The 18,944-nt window shown below is 51.4% G+C and overlaps 1 protein-coding gene across 1 annotated transcript; it reads right to left on the minus strand.

Moving 5' to 3' along the window:
• Window positions 1–314: 314 nt before the first annotated feature.
• Window positions 315–16,813, minus strand: OXTR (oxytocin receptor). Its single transcript, XM_084902479.1, has 2 exons — window positions 15,812–16,813; window positions 315–738 (listed from the first exon to the last, which is right to left on the minus strand). Exons 1-2 carry the CDS (start codon window positions 16,728–16,730, stop codon window positions 491–493), a joined length of 1,167 nt encoding a protein of 388 aa, XP_084758605.1. The 5' UTR covers window positions 16,731–16,813; the 3' UTR covers window positions 315–490.
• Between the last annotated feature and the right edge of the window lie 2,131 nt (window positions 16,814–18,944).

Genomic DNA, 18,944 nt, shown 5'->3' on the forward strand with positions numbered 1-18,944 from the left:
TCCCGTTCCCAGAGCCATCCTCTGACAAGAGGATGCTGGGTCAGGCAAACACTCTCTGGGCTCAGGCGGCTATGAGCACCACCACCCCATTTGGGGTCCTGCTCCCACACCTTACTCCAAGCTCAGGACACTGGGCTTCCACATATAATTGCCACCAATCCTACACTTAGATCACAGAATAAAGGAGAAAGGAGATACTGGAGTGAAAGTACAGGTCTGGGAAACATAAACAACCCACCCAGCAGCCAGGCAGCAGTGGGGTTGGGGTAGCAGAAGTACCTGTGGGAACCCAGGGGAGATCCAAGTCACCCTGTCACCTTCCCCCATGCAGACCGCTTCCCCTCCCGTGTCAGGATCCCACCCCACCCAAGCTGCCCCGCGGTGTGGAGGTGTACAAACTGAAAGGTACCTATACACACACGGCCTGGGCCGCCAAGGGGCGGGCTGTCCTGTCACACACCCTGGTGGGAAGAGGAGTCAGCCAGGCTGGTCACAGGGAGGAGAGCTGCGAGGAGCTCCTCTGGCTGGAGCTGTGCCGGCTCAGGACAAAGGTGGAGGAGTTGCTCTTCTTGCTCACGCTGGTGTCCCCGGGCCGAGAGCCCCTCCGGAAGCCGGAGGAGCAGCAGAGGACGCGCTGCACGAGCTCGTGGAAGAGGTGGCCGGTGAAGAGCATGTAGATCCAGGGGTTGCAGCAGCTGTTGAGGCTGGCCAGGAGCATGGCGATGATGAAGGCCGAGGCTGCAGGGGTCGGGGTGCAGGGAGAAAGAGAACAGGGCATCAGGACTGGAGTGCAGCTTTTTTCTGGTACCGGGAGCTGGGCCACAGAGTACTAAAGAGACAAAGTCTGGCCCTGGCTGGTGCGCGCAGTGGTTAGAATGTCAGCCAATTCACCAAAGGGTCACAGGTTCGAATCCTGGTCAAGGGCACGTACCTAGGTTGTAGGTTTAATCCCGATATGTCTCTCTTATATCAATGTTTCTCTCTCTCTTTCTTCCCCTCTCTTCCTCCCTCCCTTCCACTCCCTAAAAATCAATGGAAAAAATATCCTCTGGCTCTAGCCAGTCCTGCTCAGTGGTTAGAGCATCTCAGCCCGAGGACTGAAGGGTCTCAGATTCAATTCTAGTCAAGGGCATATATCTCAGATGCAGGCTCCCCAGCCCTGATTCAGGCGCCTGCAGGAGGCAACCAATCCATATTTCTCTCTGTGTGTCTCTCCCCTTCCCTTCCCTCTCTCTAAAAAAATAAAATAAAAAATCAATGGCTAAAATATCCTTGGGTAAGGATTAACAAAAAATAAAATAAAGAGATACATCCTTGCTCTTGTTGTGCACACAGACTGCCCCCCAAGCCCTCCCAGGCTCAGCCAGCCCTGGGAGGCTCCAGGTCATTCTCTCATCAAACACTACCCCACTGCGTGCTTCCACCAGCAGGCGCTGCCCTCCTCACGGCCACCTGTAGGTTCACCGCTCACCCACTAGGTGCGAGTGCCTACAGCTCAGAGTCCAGAGCACAGAGTCTGGAAGCTGCCAGACCTTGTCTATATTCTAGCCCCATCAGGGACAAATAATTTTAACTTGCCCCAAACTTCTGTTTCCTAATCTCTAAGTGGGGACAAGCGTACACAAATCCCACAGGAATGCTGTAAGGATTAATAAGTGCCCAGAACATAGTTAAGTGCCCAATACATTGCTGGCTGCCACCTCAGCCATGTGCCAGGCACCAGGCTAGGCACTGGGAACACAAAAATAAAATGAGTGACACCATGAGGTGGGCACACTGAGGAGAGATGCAGCTTTCTAGGAGCAAATCACAGCGGACCCCACAGAAATCAGCCTTGGAGCTCATGAATGCTCCAGACAGGGAAGGGAGGAGAGAATGGCACAGGCATGGGCATGGTGGCCAGAAAGTATTGTAGATGCTATCAGTGAACATGACAACAAACTTTTACTTAAAAAAAAAAAAAAAGTGACACTAAAATTAAATGAGGCACTGTATACAAGCCATTATCCTGAGGACTTATTGAGTTTCAGGCAGAATTAGTGATGAGCAATCAACTTCATGACATTAGTTATCAAAACTGTCACAAATGTAACCTCCAAAGAGAAAGAAAAGTCCTAACCCTAAATACTTCTCTGTAGTAGAAGGTGAGAAAAATCTGGGTTTCTTTCAATGGACTTAAATCAGACAAACTTCAGCCATCTCCCAACAACAGAGAAGGACGCGCAGCCGTCCAGAAACCCAAGGAATCGTATTCTCAAGGATTCTGTTCACAACCACATCCTCATGAGCGAAGCAACTGCAAAGGCTGGGAAAATCCTCTGGTCTTCCGTCTCTTCTGGGAAAAGTTTTCAAAAGCTAAATCCAGGAAAGGATTTTTCATGGGAATGCTGGAGTTTTGAGATCTAGATGCCACCATACTAAAAAGAGGCCACATACTAAACCTGACAAGCTCAGGGGAGGCCTGCATGCCGGCCTGGGAAAGGAACTACATAAGATGGTCTGATCATAAAAATTCCTAACTAAAAGCAGGTAATGGTAGGCAGTCACATCCTAGGCCTGTAGCTTCCTTGACAAAGGTTAATCTTTACCTCAAGTGAGCCTGTGCACTGTCTTTTTGTAACTAAGATAACATGCCTTTGAAATAGTAATGGTCTTCCCCAGACCCCCTCAGGGCACACCCACCTCTGGGAGACCATGGAACCCCTCATTGTCATCTTGCTCCCTGAATTCCACCTCTGTGTGTTGTAAATGTAACTATCCTGTACCCACCAAAGTAACATAAGTATATGTCTCTCCATTTTGCTTTTCATGCAATCCCAGAGATTTCCCTACTTTACTCTCTCTCACCCCCTTAATCTACCATCAACCCCCGTTATGGCTCCTCCTTTGATGCTAAGGTATGAAATAAACTGCCATTGTCTGAAGCACTTTCTCAACCTGTTGCAATTTTGCTTCCAAGCAACTATAGTCAATTTGTCTAAAAACAAAACAAAACTCATAAAAAATCTCTACAGGCCTGGGCATTTCTTATGCCAACACCACCATCAATGCAGAATAGAGCTATTGGCCTGCAACGTGTCCTAGCACCAAAGGGAAGAGGGCGGTTATTTGTGAAACAAATTCATTGGTCCCCCACATCACCTGAACTCGTTAGAAAAGCCAGTTTCTAGGCCATACCCTAAACCTAGGGAATCAGACTCCTGGGGGCATGGTTGAGTGGTTGGTTGTAAATAGCCCTCCAGGGGAGACTGAGGCACACCCACGTTTGAGAAGCACTGGTCTGATTCCTGGGTGCACCTGGAACCAAAACAAGCTAAGGCAGACAAAAAAAAAAAAAATCTTGCAAAAGAGAATGTTTAGAGAAAAGAGAAAAATCAAACCCTTAGACTAAAATAATTTAAAAGAGAGAATGAAGAGGGGGAAAGCCAATAATTTCTTTCTAGAAAAGAAAATGAAAAAAAAATATATTTGCTCTGATTTGAATGGGCAAGAAGATGAATTTAAATTTAGAAATTCTGGTGAAATATCAACAAGACTAAGAATGTATCATAATTAAAGATACAAAATGAAAGAGGCAAAAATCACACATAAAAGTAAAAAAAAAAAAAGGCATCGAAAATAATCTATCAGACACGGGGGGGGGGGGGGAATGTAGGCATCTGAGGCTATAAAATGGGATAGAATGAAGTTCAGGCTTAGGCAGAAAGGCACCGTGTTTTACCTAGCTGTGTGGTTAACGGTATAATCTTAGTTGATTTAAGCTACTTGCCTTCATTTAAGCTACTTGCCTCACTCTTACGTGTGGATCTTTGTAATTTATTTACCCTATTTAAAAAAAAAAAAAAAAAAAAAAAAAAAAAAAAAAAAAAAAAAAAAAAAACAACTTCCATAAACAACAACACAAAGTAAACAGCTGATAAATTCTGAGCAGCTGGCCAGCCAGCCTGGGTGGGAGGCATGGGGCCATGGTCAGCACCTCTGCCCCCCATCGGGTGGCTACAGACACGAATAACTTGCCTGGCCACGGATGACCCTCTCTAAGCTGATCCTGCTCACATCATGCTGCCAATGCTAAGGACACATTTGGACTTCTTTTAGTTGACAAATATCCTAATCACCCAAGACCTGAGAGTCCTCCCTGTGGTGGAATTTCAAGCCATCAGCAGGAAGGAGAGCTACTTAGAAATAAAAAAAAAAAAAAAAAAAACAAGGACTATGGTGGACATTTCAAAGGGGGAAAGCAGCAGGAATAGCAGACACGCAGGTGAGAATGCTCCGGAGAGAGCATTCAGACACTGCCAGAGCTGGAGAAGGGCAGTTTCATGGGAGGAGAGACTGGAAAGAGCTGGGCTGAGGAGGACTTTGAATCCAGGCTGCATCTGAACTTGAATCTACAGGCAATGGGCAGCCACTGATGGTTCCAGCAGATGAGTGACTGCACCTCAACTGCTCTCTGCCTTACTGCATCTTGTTCAGGCTACAACAGTGCCCTTCCATAGGGCTGTTACAGAGACCTTACACCTGCCTCCCTCACTCCAGCCCATTTGGCCTTTTACAGAAAAAGTTAGCCAATCCTTGATGTCTAAAGAGGGGCCAATGTTAACCTGTTAACCGAGCGGGACGTATAAATACATCAAACGGAAACAATATCGGGAACGGGTAGGACGTATGAATACGTCCTGGAAATATATGTTGCGCCCTGAGAGGGACGGTATATATTTTTTGTAATCTTTATAATTGTTTGTAAAATTTATAATTTTTAAATTCGATGTTTTCATTTTTTTGTTGGTATTCTTTTCTGTTTTTTTGAAATTCTGTATTTTCCTTTGTGCTTTATATATAAATGAAAATATAAATATATATAATTTATTTTAATTAAGTATAAATAAAAAAAATAGTAATAATATGAAATTACTACACCCTTCAGGCGTGACGTACTGACACGTCCTAGTGAAAGAGTAGGCGCCCATTACAGGTTGCGTAATTAAAAAAGGAACTCCCTGATTAACAGGTTTAATTAAAAAGCATAGAAAAGGACTCAGAAAGGGAAGGGGCAGATCCCCAGGGCAAGCTCAGCCCACTGTTCCCCACATTAACAGGAGTGGCAGTATTTGGGGGAGGAGCTGGTGGGCACAAGACTGGGGACTACAGGTGATCTTTAAGGAGGGGCTCCAAGCAGGGAAGGTAAGCAGAAATGGCCATGTACCAAAAGCAGACAACTCATGCTGGGTAACTGTACCCCAGGAGACAGAGACACTCTGTATTTCCACTTAGCACCGTGATTCATGGAGAGGTGGGCGGCTGAGGGCCACTCCTGGACTGTCTGCCTGAGGTCCGCCTACCAGGCCCGGCTTTACTCAAGCCAGGAGAAGTACCCTGTTTGGATGTCCCAGAACTCCCTCCACTCAGATTTCCCAGCACTCCCGTCACTGGAGGCCCAAATTAGCCCGGAACAGCTGACACGCAGCTGCCCGAGGCCTCTCTGGGCTGTGCAGTCCCTGAGGCGGTTCACATACAATTTAGCTGGCATCTCTCTTTTCATCTGAATCAAATCAAGCTCATCGACTTTTACACTCCAGAAACCAACGACTAGGTTCAAGGCCTCCTCATTGCCCCGTGTCAGTGTCCCCCTAATGTCAATACTAGGGTCTAAGTTCCTTATTCCTATGGGGGCTGTGTAGAACTTGGCAGTCGTAGTCAAAGGAAGACCTTTTTATTTTATTTTTTTTTACTGTACACATATATAAAGGCTGAAAAGCAATATGTATTACAGAGTGCCTTCTTAAAAAAAAAAAAAAAAAAAAGACTACAATTTGACAACATTGGAATTGTTCTAAAAATTGGAATTGTTCTAAAAATCCCAAGTGTGTGATCATCCTATGTATCATAGGGTCGGGATTAACAGCCAAATTTGTGGGCTACAGAGTGTTACATGTGCTTCTATTACGTCACTGCTCAAATCTAGGGAACATGTGCTCTCTGGACTGAACCTGAGGCATAGCCACATTCTGAAAACAGAAGGGCAGGGGCCTTTTGGCAAATGACCAGCCCTTTTCTACTCCGAGGGGACAACAGGGCCCTGCAGCCCATTGGGCCATACGTGTCAAGGCAAACTGCACGTTTTGGTGAAAGAGAAAAGATATTAAAGACTTACTACTCAATGGGCCAGCTCATGGGCACTGCAAAGACACCACCACCGGGATGCTTGTTAAAAATGCAAACCACACCCAGTCCTCCTGAATCAGAATTTGCATTTTAACAAGACCCCCCACATGATTTGTGTGCACACTGAAGTTTGAGAAGTATTCCTCTATTAGGAGGAAAATAAAGTAACTGTCCAATGATCTCAACATGGCTTCTTTACATAGTCAGCTCCTACTCACCCTTCAAAACCCTTTCCAAATGTTGATTCCTCTCTGGAGTCCTCCTGATTTTTCCCCCAGAAAGAAAATCAACGAATCCCTCTTAGGACACTCATAGTACTTGATAAATAAATACTTCTCTTATAGCATCATCCCTTCATACCATTGTTATTTATGTTTATAACCTATTTATGTTTATAACCTGTTATTTATGTTTATAATTTGTGGCTTTGTCCCTGGCGAGCAAAGACTTGAGCTGAAGCATGAAATTAGCAGACAGAAGTCCTGATAAATCAGCCACCTCCACCAGCACACTGAAAGGCAAAAGGACAACTTCCCAGCTTGATGACAGGAGATGGCTTCTATCAAGATGACTGGACTCAAATGCAATTCCCTCTAGAAAAATTAAGTTCACACCCAGATATCATGGTCAGGTGGAGAGAAAGAGAAACAGGATGAGCAGTGTGAGGCAAGGGCCCCGGAGGGCAGAGACTGTGATACTGGAGCATCTGGCAAATGGGTAGAAAACACCAGCTTCCGGGGAGCACTCTATTCTTAACCCCTTGGGGGCCAGGAGTGAGGATCACAGGAATCAGGGGCTGGGACATTGAAGACCACCTGGTTATGCCTCATTCCTGCCCACCTGTCACACCTGGGTCCCCTTGTTTCCAAAACCCAGAGCTAGGACCTCCCCACCGCACCTCCTGCTGTCTCCTCCAGTTTCGCTTTCCCTCGTGACACTCTCGCTCCCAGCATCCCTGGGCTGGCCACCATTCCTCAACTGAGCCTGCAGCCCCTCGGCTACAATGCTGCTCTGGAGCTCAAAACAATTCCCACCCCCTCATTGCACTGACTTACCTCAGGACCCTGTCCCACCCTGAACTTTATTTTTTTAAAGTTAACATTTATTGCCCTAGCCCCGTGGTTGGCAAACTGTGGCTCTCAAAACACATATGGCTCTTTGGCCCCTTGAGTGTGGCTCTTCCACAAAATTACCACAGCCTGGGCGAGTATATTTTGAAGAAGTGGTATTAAAAGAAGTTTAAGTTTAAATAATTTGGCTCTCAAAAGAAATTTCGATCGCTGTACTGTTGACATTTGGCTCTGTTGATTAATAAATTTGCCGACCATTGAGGCCTAGCCAGTTTGGCTTAGAACGAAGGGTCCCAGATTTGATCCTGGTCAAGGGTATGTACCAGGGTTGCAGGCTCCTGCCTGGCCCAGGGTTTCATGCCTCCTGTAGGAGGCAACCAATCAATGTGCTTTTCTCACATCCATGTTTCTCTCCGTCTTTCACTCTCTCTAAAAATCAATGGGAAAATATCCTTGGGTAAGGATTACAAATAAATAAAATAAAATAAAAGCAAACATTTATTGAGCACTTACTATATACTAGGAGGCACTATGCTACTGGCACATTCCACCCCCTACCCAACCTAAACTCTATTCTCAACCCCAGAAATCTGAGGTCTAGGCAGGTTTGGGGGTCACTGCTGCCACTCCATTTGACTACCCCACAGGACATAAGACCCCAACGCCAGCCTGGCAGACGCTGGGAGAGTCCCTCCCAGAGATCCGTGGTACACCCAGAATTCTGTGGCCAATCTTGGCCTGACGGTTGCATGGTTATGGATACAGCAGCTGTTGGCCTTGGGAGGGCAGGTGAAGGCCTGAGGGGGGTTCCCTGCAAGCTCTCCTCACCAGGGGCTGGCAGAGCCAGGCAGAGGCCGGGCGGACAGAACCCTCGGGGCACACTGAATAACCGGTGGTAGAATGAACGCACTGGCGTTCAGAGGAGGAAGGAGACCCCCAGCTGGGGAGACAGAGTTTCATGTAAGGGGCCCTGGAAGAGGCTACCGTGTTGAGGTTGTCCCCACACAGCTCCTGAGAGCATCCTTCTCACAGACCCTGAGGTCAATGGCACCCCCTGGAGGTGTGCACAAAGCAGCCCACACTGGAACCGGGCTCTGAGAGATGGGTCTCCGCAGAAGAGATGGGGGTGGGCCCTCCTCGGTGAGAACACTGTCAGCGTGAGCGCCAAGCAAAAGGACCCGTGGGGAGTGGCAAGGGGGCAGGCCTGGAAGGGGACACGAGGCCAACGGGCCAGAGCCCAGGCAAGGTGGCAAGGCGCGCTCATCTGCGGGCTGTCAGTCCAGGTCAGGCCTGCATGTGGCTCTAAATCACTGCTTCTCAGCCAGACGTGGGCAGTGTCTGGAGATAGTGTTGCTGGTCACACGGGGAGGGGGGATGCAGTAGCATCTAGCAGGGGTCTTCAAACAACGGCCCGCGGGCCACATGCAGCCCCCAGAGGAGTCTGATCCGGCCCACCATGTTTTTTGGGCAGTGAGTGCAGCCGAGGTGTTACAGTAGGGATTAGTAGTTCATATAGTCCGGCCCTCCAGCTCTCTGAGGGACCGTGATCTGGCCCCCACTTTAAAAAGTTTGAGGATCCCTGATCTAGTGGGTAGGGCCAGGTATGCTGCTAAAGGTACTTCAGGGCATGGGACAACAGCCCCTCTTGACGCCACACTAAAACCAAGATTATCTGGCCCAAAACGTCAATAGCCAAAGTTGAAAACCTCTGCTCTCAACCAAGAAGGTGATAACGAAAAGGAAAAGGAAAAGGGAAGTGCGCCGTGGGAGGTGTGTGTTGAGGTGTAGGGGTCAGTGGACAGCAGGGAAAGTCAGGCGACAGGCATGGAGCCCAGAGTGCTCAGAGGGCAGTGCCAACAGCGGCCATGAGACTGGGTGTTGCCGGAGGAGCCCAGGGTTATCCGGGCCAGAGTGGGTGCAGGGCTCTGGTATGGTGCGCTTGGGGCCGAGCCAGGAATCAGCTTTTTAAACAAGTGCCAGCAGATCCTGACTCTCAGGCAAATAGAATACTCTGAAAATGCTGGCGTGGGACAGGCGCAGTGCAATCTAGCAGTGTCTGACATGAGGTGACTGGGTCAATCTCAGCTCTGCCACTTACTCAATGTGCTCCCTGAGCCTCAGTGTCCCCATTTGTGAAATGGGGATAATACCCCCTTCCCTGGCTGTGTTTGGGTGAGGCGGAAAGATGGGGCACAGGGTCTGGCACTTAACTAGGGGTGATACTGGTATCAGCTAGTCCAACTTCTCACTGAAACTGAAACTGATGCCCAGACAGGGCATCGGTGTCCCATCGGGAGGTACCATCTCCATTGCTCAGATGGGAATGCCCACAGGCATCTCTCACAGGGACTCTCATCACTTCCCAGTGCTATCTCAGGGTCTAGGGACTCTGGCTGGTGGGGACTGGCATACAGGGCCTAGCAAAGCACAGTTAAGCCTCCACCCAACCCTCAGAAGTGAGCCTTATGGGCTTGCCTTTGCTTCCAACTGCTAGCGTAAGTAGTGGGGTCATCAGGCGGGCCAACCTCTGAGGCAGCTAACAGACCAGCCCTCACCCCAGGCCTCACTGAGTCCCTCCAGAGAGCTAATCTCCTCCCACAGGCCCTCTCACAACCCCTGCCCCCTCTCCCCAACCCACTCAGACACCCATCAAATGGGAAAAAATATGTAGCAAAGCCTCACCCAATAGATTTTTATTTTTTGCTATTAATCAAATCTTTAAAGAAAAAGTCACCTTCAGCCAGAAACTCAAAGGGAAAACATTAGCACTAGCCAAGAATGTAAAAGAACTTGCAATTACTTAATCAGACAGGAGTATGGTCCTCAACTGTCCCTCTAACTGCAATTTATATTCAGAAGGGCCAAGCTAAGACAGACCTGTCCAGCCTCCTCCAGCCCAGCCTTTCCCACCGCTCTCCACATGAGTGGGTCACCTGACGAGCAGGCCCCTCTCCAAGGTGCCCAGCCCACCCAACCTTGAGTAGAGTCCTTGGAAGGCGGCAGGCCTCACTGGAGGGGCCTTGTTCCACAAAAACAGGGAGAGGCTGGGAAGCTATCATCAGATGGGAAAACACTTCAAACCAGGCCTCTATGCATGCCAGCCTTCCTTCTGGTACAACGCTCCTTCCTGACGGGGTTTGGCTGCCCCGGTGATGGGCAAACGCTCCTTCCTGACGGGGTTCGGCTGCCCCGGTGATGGGCAAATGCTCCTTTCTGACGGTGTTTGGCTGCCCCGGTGATGGGCATTTACTTTTTCACCAGGGAGCCGGGTCTGCTGTGGAAGGGCTGCTTAGAAAGTCCTTATTCCTCCAAGTCCAACTCTACACATGCATCCCTGTCCTTTCTCCTGCACCTCCCTCCTCCACATCCCACGTTATCTGTTCAACAAGCATTGCTTAAGACACCAGTGGGTGCCCAGCCTGTGCTAGGCCCCTGGCGCACACCGGTGACCAGGACAGGCCGTATCCCCGTTGTGACAAGGCTCGCAGTTCACCTCGCCAGTCTTCACTAGTCTCTCCTCCACATACCAACCTGCCTGGGCATAGAGCCCATTGTCCGGCAGGCTGTGCCTGTACCTCTTCCCCCTCCACCCAGGCTCTCAAGAGAAAAGTGTCCGTCCCCTCCCGCAGGAATAACTGCCCAAATCTCAGTCAACCCCAAACATGCAAACAAGACCTTTGACATGGAGAGTGACCCTGATCCTGTGGCCCCCTCGTGCCACCGGTCGCAGCATGTCATCTTCATAACTCCACGAGTTGGCTACCTTTGCTATGCACAGGAGAGAGCGGAGGACCAGAGAGATGAAGCCACTTGCTCAAGGACACACAGGAGGAAACAGCCAGCAGCCTCCAAACGCAGGCCAGCCGTGCTGCCCTCTCCCTGCACCAGGGAGCCCAGGCCCGGCTCTGTCCTCTGTGCATTGCTTGCGCCTGTGGAAATCAGCAAGTTCGAGAGGAAACGGGACTATTCCGAAAGATGAATATGGCTCATCTACAAACTGTGAGTGAGATTTTCCTTTAATTCAAAAGGGTCTCCTCTAGCTTCCCGGCTTCTGAGAACCATCACATCCCACCCAATCTGCCAACCTGCCCCCCTCCCCTCTCACCTATGCCCACTGGAGTGGGCATTTCACGAGGGACACATTGGAAGGGAAGAGCCTGGGACAGAGATTAAAAATCAGCTCACCATACCCAATCCGCATCCACCAACCCCTGAAAAAATGAACGTGGCCTTTTTACCTCCTCCCTCAGAACTATCCCAAGGCTGGAGTTCTTGGGACCAGCCGCAAAAAAAAAAAAAAAAAAAAAAAAAATTCAGCAAGTCCAAGGGGGAAGATTGGTGTGGCTGTGGGACTTGATTCTGAAGGATACAGGTGGGGCTTATCACACCTGCATGGATGCTGTCTGGTCTCAGCCCTCCTGCAGTCCCCAGGCTCACCTAGTCAGCACTCTGGCGTGTGGCTGCTTTAAAGGGGGAACTCATTAAATTACCACCGTGTGATCTGTCCGATACCTGGAGGCTTGACAGGGCAGCCTGCTATCACTCTTATCACTCATTGTTTTTTCTTCCAGTCAGTGGAAATATTGAAACTGGGTTTTCCTCTTAGCTCGGCTTTAGGGAAAGGAAGCCCTGTGGGCAGCTCACCTCCACACAGACTTTATCATTATTATTACTGTGATTACTCTTTTGTCCCCTTCATCTAAGTTTCGTTGTGTCTACTCTGTCTACGCTGTCTTAGTGCCCCACCTCAAATTATTTTTGGAATAAGGTGAGCTCTAAGCCCATGAAGGCGGCCCTTGATTTGAATGAAGGTGTAGGGGTTGGGGGACAGGGAGGTCAAGGCAGAGCACGGTAAAAGGGGCGCCTGGGTTTGGAGAGAACACCTGAGAGTGAGCCCGCTGGAGGGAGGCAGGGACCTCTATCCTCCAAGAGGCCAGGGACCAGCTGCCATGGCCAGCATGACTTCCTCACCGCTCTGCTCTGGAGCTGCTTCTGGTTCTGTTTTCCAGATGAAGCTACTGGCAGGAAGAGATCCCACGTCTGGCCCCTTCTGCCCTGGTCTGAGCCTGTCTGTCCAGGGGTTTCCCTGAAGAATGTCACACTGTCCACCAGCTCCCTGAGCTCCCTCCTCCACTCCCAGGCAATAAGCAGAGCAAGGAGCCCCGACGTAGGTATTTCGCATCTCTTGTAAATCACCTTCCTCTTGGACAGGAAAGTGGGGGCTGTGCACTGATTCCATTTTGCTGATCAACATTTCCTGAGTAACTTGAGAGCAGTCTCTCTTTGATTCTTTCATTAACGCTTGACGATAGTTTCTAGACTGAGTCATATCTCCAAGGTAACTGTAAATACCATCATTTCTGATGGCCCAGCCGGCTACTTGCAATTATCCAGATTAATGTCAAGTGGGCACAGGCTGTGTATTCTGGCTGAGCCCACGAACACTCGGAACCCTGCATGCCGTGGCCAGGCTGGTGGCCAGAGCCCGAGTCCTCTGTGCTCGGTGGGCATCTCCCACACGGGCTGGCCCCTGCTCCTGGCAGCCCGCTGGAGGTGGGGAGGGAGGGTGCTGGTGACATGGAGCCATGTAGCCCTGGAGTCTGCGTTTGTACTCTTCTCCAGCACCCAGGACAAAATGCCCCGGAGGACCAGGGGACCTGGGCTTTTCATGTGAGGCCCATCCTGAACTAGGAAAAAGCAAAGGAGCAAAGGGAAGAAAGACCTGAGGTTCCGATTCGGAGAGTCCGCTTCTTTTCCGGCTCCTGGAGTGGAGCATGAGCCCATCTCTATGGAGGCCTCGCCCAGGACATCCTCTGGGGACCAGAGTGCTCTGCCCCCACTTCACCCAGAAGCGTTTTCTCTTCTCTTTCCCTGTGTCTTGTTTTTAAGACAGACAAATAAATTGCTTGATGTACTTTTTGTTGTTATATTAATCCTCACCCGAGGACATTTTTTCCTTTTTTTTTTGAAAGAGTGGAAGGGAAGGAGAGAGGGAGACAGGGAGGAGGAGGAGGAGAAGGAGGTGAAGGAGGAAGAGGAGGAGAAGAGTACGACAATGATGATGAAAAGAATGAGGGAGGAAGAGGAGGAGGAGGAGGAGAGAGAGAAAGAGACAGAGACAGACACATAGACAGGTTGCTTCCCACATGGGGCCAGGATCAAACTTGCAACCCAGGTACATGCCCTTGACTAGAAAATGAACCCACAACACTTCGGTGAGAGAGCTAACATTCTAACCACTGAACACACTGGTCAGGTCAACTTAGTGTACTTTTAAAGAATAGAAAAAATATACACTTCACTGAGTGATTATGACATTTGCTGGCCACATAATCTTTGGGGAGAAAAATGAGAAAGAGGAGAGCAGGTGAAGGGGACGGACAACAGGAAGTCATATAGGAGACAGCGAGAAGGGGGAAAATCACTTAGGAGGAAAATAAATGGGAGAGGTGAGGAGGCTACAACGAGAGAGGAGTCAGAGTATTTGCCGAATGAATGAAATGAATGCTGAAATGTCCTCACCTAAAACGTAAGACACTAAGGGAAGTGAGGATCCCTCACTGAAAGTCCCACGGCTAGTAAGAGTTCGAGGGAGCATTAGATCCCAGGTCTCCCCAATATCCACTCTAAGGGAGCGTCAGCCTCACTTCCTCAAGGCCTGGGTCTGGGCTCCCCAGGAGCCTGCCCAGGAACGAATGGCCTGGTGTCTCACTTACAACACCTCACTGCTGGCTTCTGCCCAACCTAACTCCCGAATGAGAACCCTAGCACTGGAAGAAGTGGGAGGTGGAAAGGAAACCCCAGCCCTAGTGGCTGCTCTGCCTCTGCCTTGCTGTGTGACCTGGAGGATGTGCCTTCCCCTCTCTGGATCCCTGACTCCCCTCTCTAAGGTGTGACCAGGGACTGTGTGATGCAGCCAGGCTGGCTTTGCTGAGTCCTCTCAGCAACCTTACCCCTCACAGCTAGATTGGCATAACAAAGGTGCTCAATAAATATTGAAGACAATTGGCCCAGGAATAATGCTAGACTACCTAGGAGGGCTGGGGAAGCCAGGAGTCTGGTTTCGGGGAGAGAGCAGAGCAAAGTTATCCAGTTGAGTGAAGGGAGATTTCAGTTTGCACCAGATGGTTGTTTGAGACTCTTGGAAGCACTAATGATTATATCAGGAAATGGGACATTTGTGCTGTCTCAAAGGCAGATAGGATAAAAGCAAACCCCTTGACAAACACTGGAGTCCCTGGCATCCCAGTGGACTTTTATGTGCTTGCCCTCAAACAAAAAGCTCTGAGTTATTCACCACCACTGGGTACCCCTCCTACTCTCGGCAAATTGTAGCAATGAGACAGCAACTGCGGAGCTCCCAGCAATCCAGAGACAGCTGTTAGCACAGTGGTTCTCAACCTTTCCCGATGGTCTTAGGTGACCCTGCTAACGGTTCTCAACCTGTGAGACCCACCCTGTCTAGACCCACATGTTGAGAACCGCTGCTGTAGAGCCTAAGACCATCGGAAAACACAGATATTTACATTACGATTCATTAACAGTAGCAAAATTACAGTTATGAAGTAGCAATGAAAATAATTTTATGTTTGGGGGTCACCACAGCATGAGGAACTGTATTACAGGGTCAAGGCATTAGGAAGGTTGGGAACCACTGTCCTAGCGCTCCCTTCCGCCCCAGCCCATAGTGCTCTGCTCCCCCAAACTTCCTCGCCACAGATCACCCCATTCTTTCCTCTCCTCCTCTTCTGCCAGTCACCCAGACACCAGCCAAACTGGGACAAAAACCCCTGGCCACCCTCAGCACTGCCCTCCACATTCCTCCAACTGGAAGGCAAGTTCCCCACCTGGAGAAATCACCCAAATCTCCCGTCAAATCTGAAAATGTGGGTCCTTGCTCCCCTCCCTTCCCCACAGCCCCAGCAGAAGCACATCCCCTAGCCCTCAGGCTTGCCTACACCACTGGGTGTTACCTCTCTCCCACCTCCATCAAGCCAGGGCTCACAGACTCACCGCCCAGCACCCTACCAGTGCTTGGCTGGCCCAATTGAATCGCCCATCTCCCGCTGCCCTTATCTGAACTGGAATCTGTGGTTCTGGCTGACTTGAACTTAGAATGGACGTTCAATGCAAAGTGAACTTAAAGTGGAGGGATCTTGAAGTTGGGCCCGGGGTTCAAGAGTGACCTCCACCGCTCCCCAACAATTCTTAAACACCGCCACTTGAACCTCCGTTTCCAGGTCCGTATCGAGGAACCATTACCATGTGCAGCCCAAGGACCATGCTAAGGACTTTATGTGCATTTTCCCCTTTTCCTTCCCCTCCTGCCTAGTGACAGCTGGTACTTGCATCATAATTGTCATTTTACAAAAGAGGAAGTCGAGGCTCAGGGAAGTTATGCCCAAATCACTTGGCCAGTGGATGATGGAGCCATGCATAAATCAAACCCAGCTCTGCAGGATTCCCACCCACCCACCCCCAAGAAGGCCCCAGACTCCCCAATGTGCGGAGGCAGCAGAGGCAGGGCACTGCCCAGCCAGCGTGCTTGCTCCTCCCGGTCTCCCAGCCCGCACTACCTTCCTTGGGCGCGTTGGCGTCCCAGACGCTCCACATCTGCACAAAGAAGAACGGTGTCCAGCACACGATGAAGGCCAGCACGATGATGAATGTCATCTTGACCGTGCGGATCTTGGCCCTGGAGATGAGCTTGACGCTGCTGACTCGAGCCAGGGCCGCTCCCTCCCTGCTGCCCGCCTTCGCGCACTCGGGCGCCTTGGCCGCCCCCTCAGCCGCAGTCTTGTTCCGGAAGTTCTGCCAGATCTTGAAGCAGATGAGGCTGTAGCAGGCGGTGAGCACGATGACCGGCACGATGTAGACGGCCAGGGTGATCCACGTGACGTAGGCCTTGGGCCCCCAGGGCTGGATGAAGCCCGCCCAGCAGTCGAAGACGCCGTCGGCCACCTCGCGGATGGAGAAGATGTGCACCTGCGGCGCGCTGGCCACCAGGCAGCCCAGCCACGTGAGGAGCACGGCCAAGCGGTCGGCGCGGCGGCGCAGGGTGCGCAGCGGCTGGCAGATGGCCAGGCAGCGGTCCAGCGACATGAGCAGCAGCAGGTAGGTGGAGGCGAACATGCCCACCACCTGCAAGTACTTGACCAGGCGGCACAGCAGGTCGGGGCCGTGGAAGCGGAAGGTGATGTCCCACAGCAGCTGGGGCAGCACCTGGAACACGGCCACCACCAGGTCGGCGATGCTCAGGTGCTTCATGAAGAAGAAGAGGCGCGAGTGCTTGTGGCGCGTGGTGCGCAGCGCCAGCAGGACGCACGCGTTGCCGCTCAGCGCCAGGAAGAGGATGAGGCACAGCACGGCCACCTCCACGCGCGCCAGCGCCTCGTTGCGCAGCGGCCCGAGCGTGCGGTTGCCCTGCGGCCCGGGCGGCGCCGCGCTCCCGTTGACCGCCTCGGCGCTCCAGTTGGCCTCGAGGGCGCCCTCCATGGCCGTGGCCTTCGGGTGCTTTGTCAGACGCGGTGTGACGCGATGGGGCGGGCCCGACGGGGTAGGGCCCGACGGGGGCCTCCAGGCGCACCTGTGGGCGGCTCCGATTTCTCTCGGGAGACTCCGAGGGCAGATCTGCCGGGGGGACCCTGAAACAAACCCCCCAGTGCCTTGAAAACACCGCCACGGCTCTCTCCCGAGGCACGTGCTGCGCGGGTATCCCCTTCCCGGGACTCCAAAACCTCTGTGACTCGGGGTGTAACTGCGGGCCCCGGGATCGCTCAGCCGCCACCCCAGAAATCCCCGATTGAGGTACCTCCTCCGAGCCGCTGGAAATGACCGCGAATCTATGGGACCTCCAGTTCCTTCAGAGAGTCAGTCGCTTAGAGGAGAGGGGAGGGTCCTCATCAGCCACTCTGCCCCAGGACTGGGACGCCTACCAAACCAGGGATCCCCAAACTAGCTACCCGCCCCCAGGACTCTCAGCCCTGCCACCTCCCGCAAGACCCCCAAGCCTTTCCTAGTAAACGTTTCTCCAGTGACTCCCCCCGGAGATCCCGGACAGCCCTAGCTTGGAAAACCACAGCTCAGGACCATCCTGCAACCTCCTGTTTCTAAGACGCTTAACCATCCCCCCACCCCACCCCCCGAATTTCCACAGCAACTGCTTCCGCGGGACCCCAGCCCAGCGGTCCCTTCTAGAAGAAATCCCGCCTCAGTATCTGCCTCCAGGACGCCCAACCGCTGTTCCCAAAAGTCCAACAGCTGTTCCCAAAAACCCTCCAGCGGGCTCCTCCGGGCCCAGACACCTCCCGAGGGGAACTTCCCCAACCCAGCACCCTCGGGCATTCCAAAGCGCATCTTGGTCCCGGGGGTCATGGGCTCTGGCACTTTACAATCTCGGGGCACCCTGCGTGCCTACAGGAACCAGGAGAGCGAGGCACTTCACCACTTTCACTTGGATCCGAAATGGCCCATCAGTCCCAGCCTCCATCCCACCCACGGAGGGGCAGGAGGATCCAGCTACCTGCACCGAGTCCACGGGCTGGCCTGAAGTTGGCTCCGGGAGTTGCACCGCCGCGGAAGGCTCCGAAGATGCGTGCGCTCCCAGCCCAGGCTGGGGTGGCCGCGTCGGCGCCGTCTGACAATAGACTGAGTTCTTGCGCTCTGGAGCCTCCCTGGAATCCCCTCTCCCGCAGCCTGACGTCCGCTGATGGGGACAGAGGCGAGTGAGGAGCGCCGCCAAGATTGGTGCGCGCGGACCGCGTCAGCCTGCGGTGCTGTCTGCCGGCGCCGGGGCGCTTTTCCGCAGCCAGTGGCCGGGCTGCACCACCACAGAAACCCGCCGGGGGGCGCAGAAGGCCGGCAGAGCCGACCCCCGCAGGGCCGGGTTAACTCACTAGGTGTTGTTGGCCTCTGAGCGGTAACCAGCAGGTTTAGTTCTCAGTCTTCAAAACTGGAGGGAAGGAACTTGTAAATAACCCTGTTGGTTTCTTTCTTTCTTGGATCAGAAGCTGCAGACTTTCAGGCAATAGGAGGCTTGAATAACAAGTGTTTTCCGGAGTAGATGGTGATGAAGTTGCAAAAGCATTTAAGTGATATTTCCCATATACCAGGCAGGTTAATTTTAGCGCTTTCTCTCCCCTCCCAGGGGCTTGATGTGGTGGATTTAGCAGTGAATACGAGTAAATCCTTGCTTTGGTATACTTTAGCTCGTATTTCCATTCATGAGGAATTAGAAATGCTGTCCGTTTTAATCAGCACGGTGGGAGGTCTTTGTTTTTTAAGTTGTTTTAGAGAGAGATCTCACACGGGTGGAGGATTACATCTTCATTCTAAAGTGATTCTGTTCATATGGAGCTCTAAATCATCTCTGCCTCCTTGCCATGCTACGAAATTAAAATCTTAGATAGTGCCACAAGAAGGTTAAATGTAAAGACTGCTTCTCTGGCTCCTAGCTCCTTTTCTATTCTGAAATCGTTTTTTGGACTAATTTACAGTGGCAAGAACAAAGGCAGAAGAAGAAAAAAAAACGTGGAGATTCAAAAATGAACAGAGCTCTTTAAAATTTATTAAATGCATATTTCCTCCTGACATTTCACTTCTCCTTTTAATTATGTGGATACAGCTGAGTTAGCCAAGGACCCTGTTTCCTGATTCCAAAATTACAGTCTGATGACAAGACTCGGGGCAGACCCTTAGGCAGCCCTGGGC

Source organism: Pipistrellus hanaki, assembly GCF_964339955.1.
Source record: "Pipistrellus hanaki genome assembly, chromosome: 13".
In the NCBI taxonomy this organism is placed as follows: domain Eukaryota; kingdom Metazoa; phylum Chordata; class Mammalia; order Chiroptera; family Vespertilionidae; genus Pipistrellus; species Pipistrellus hanaki.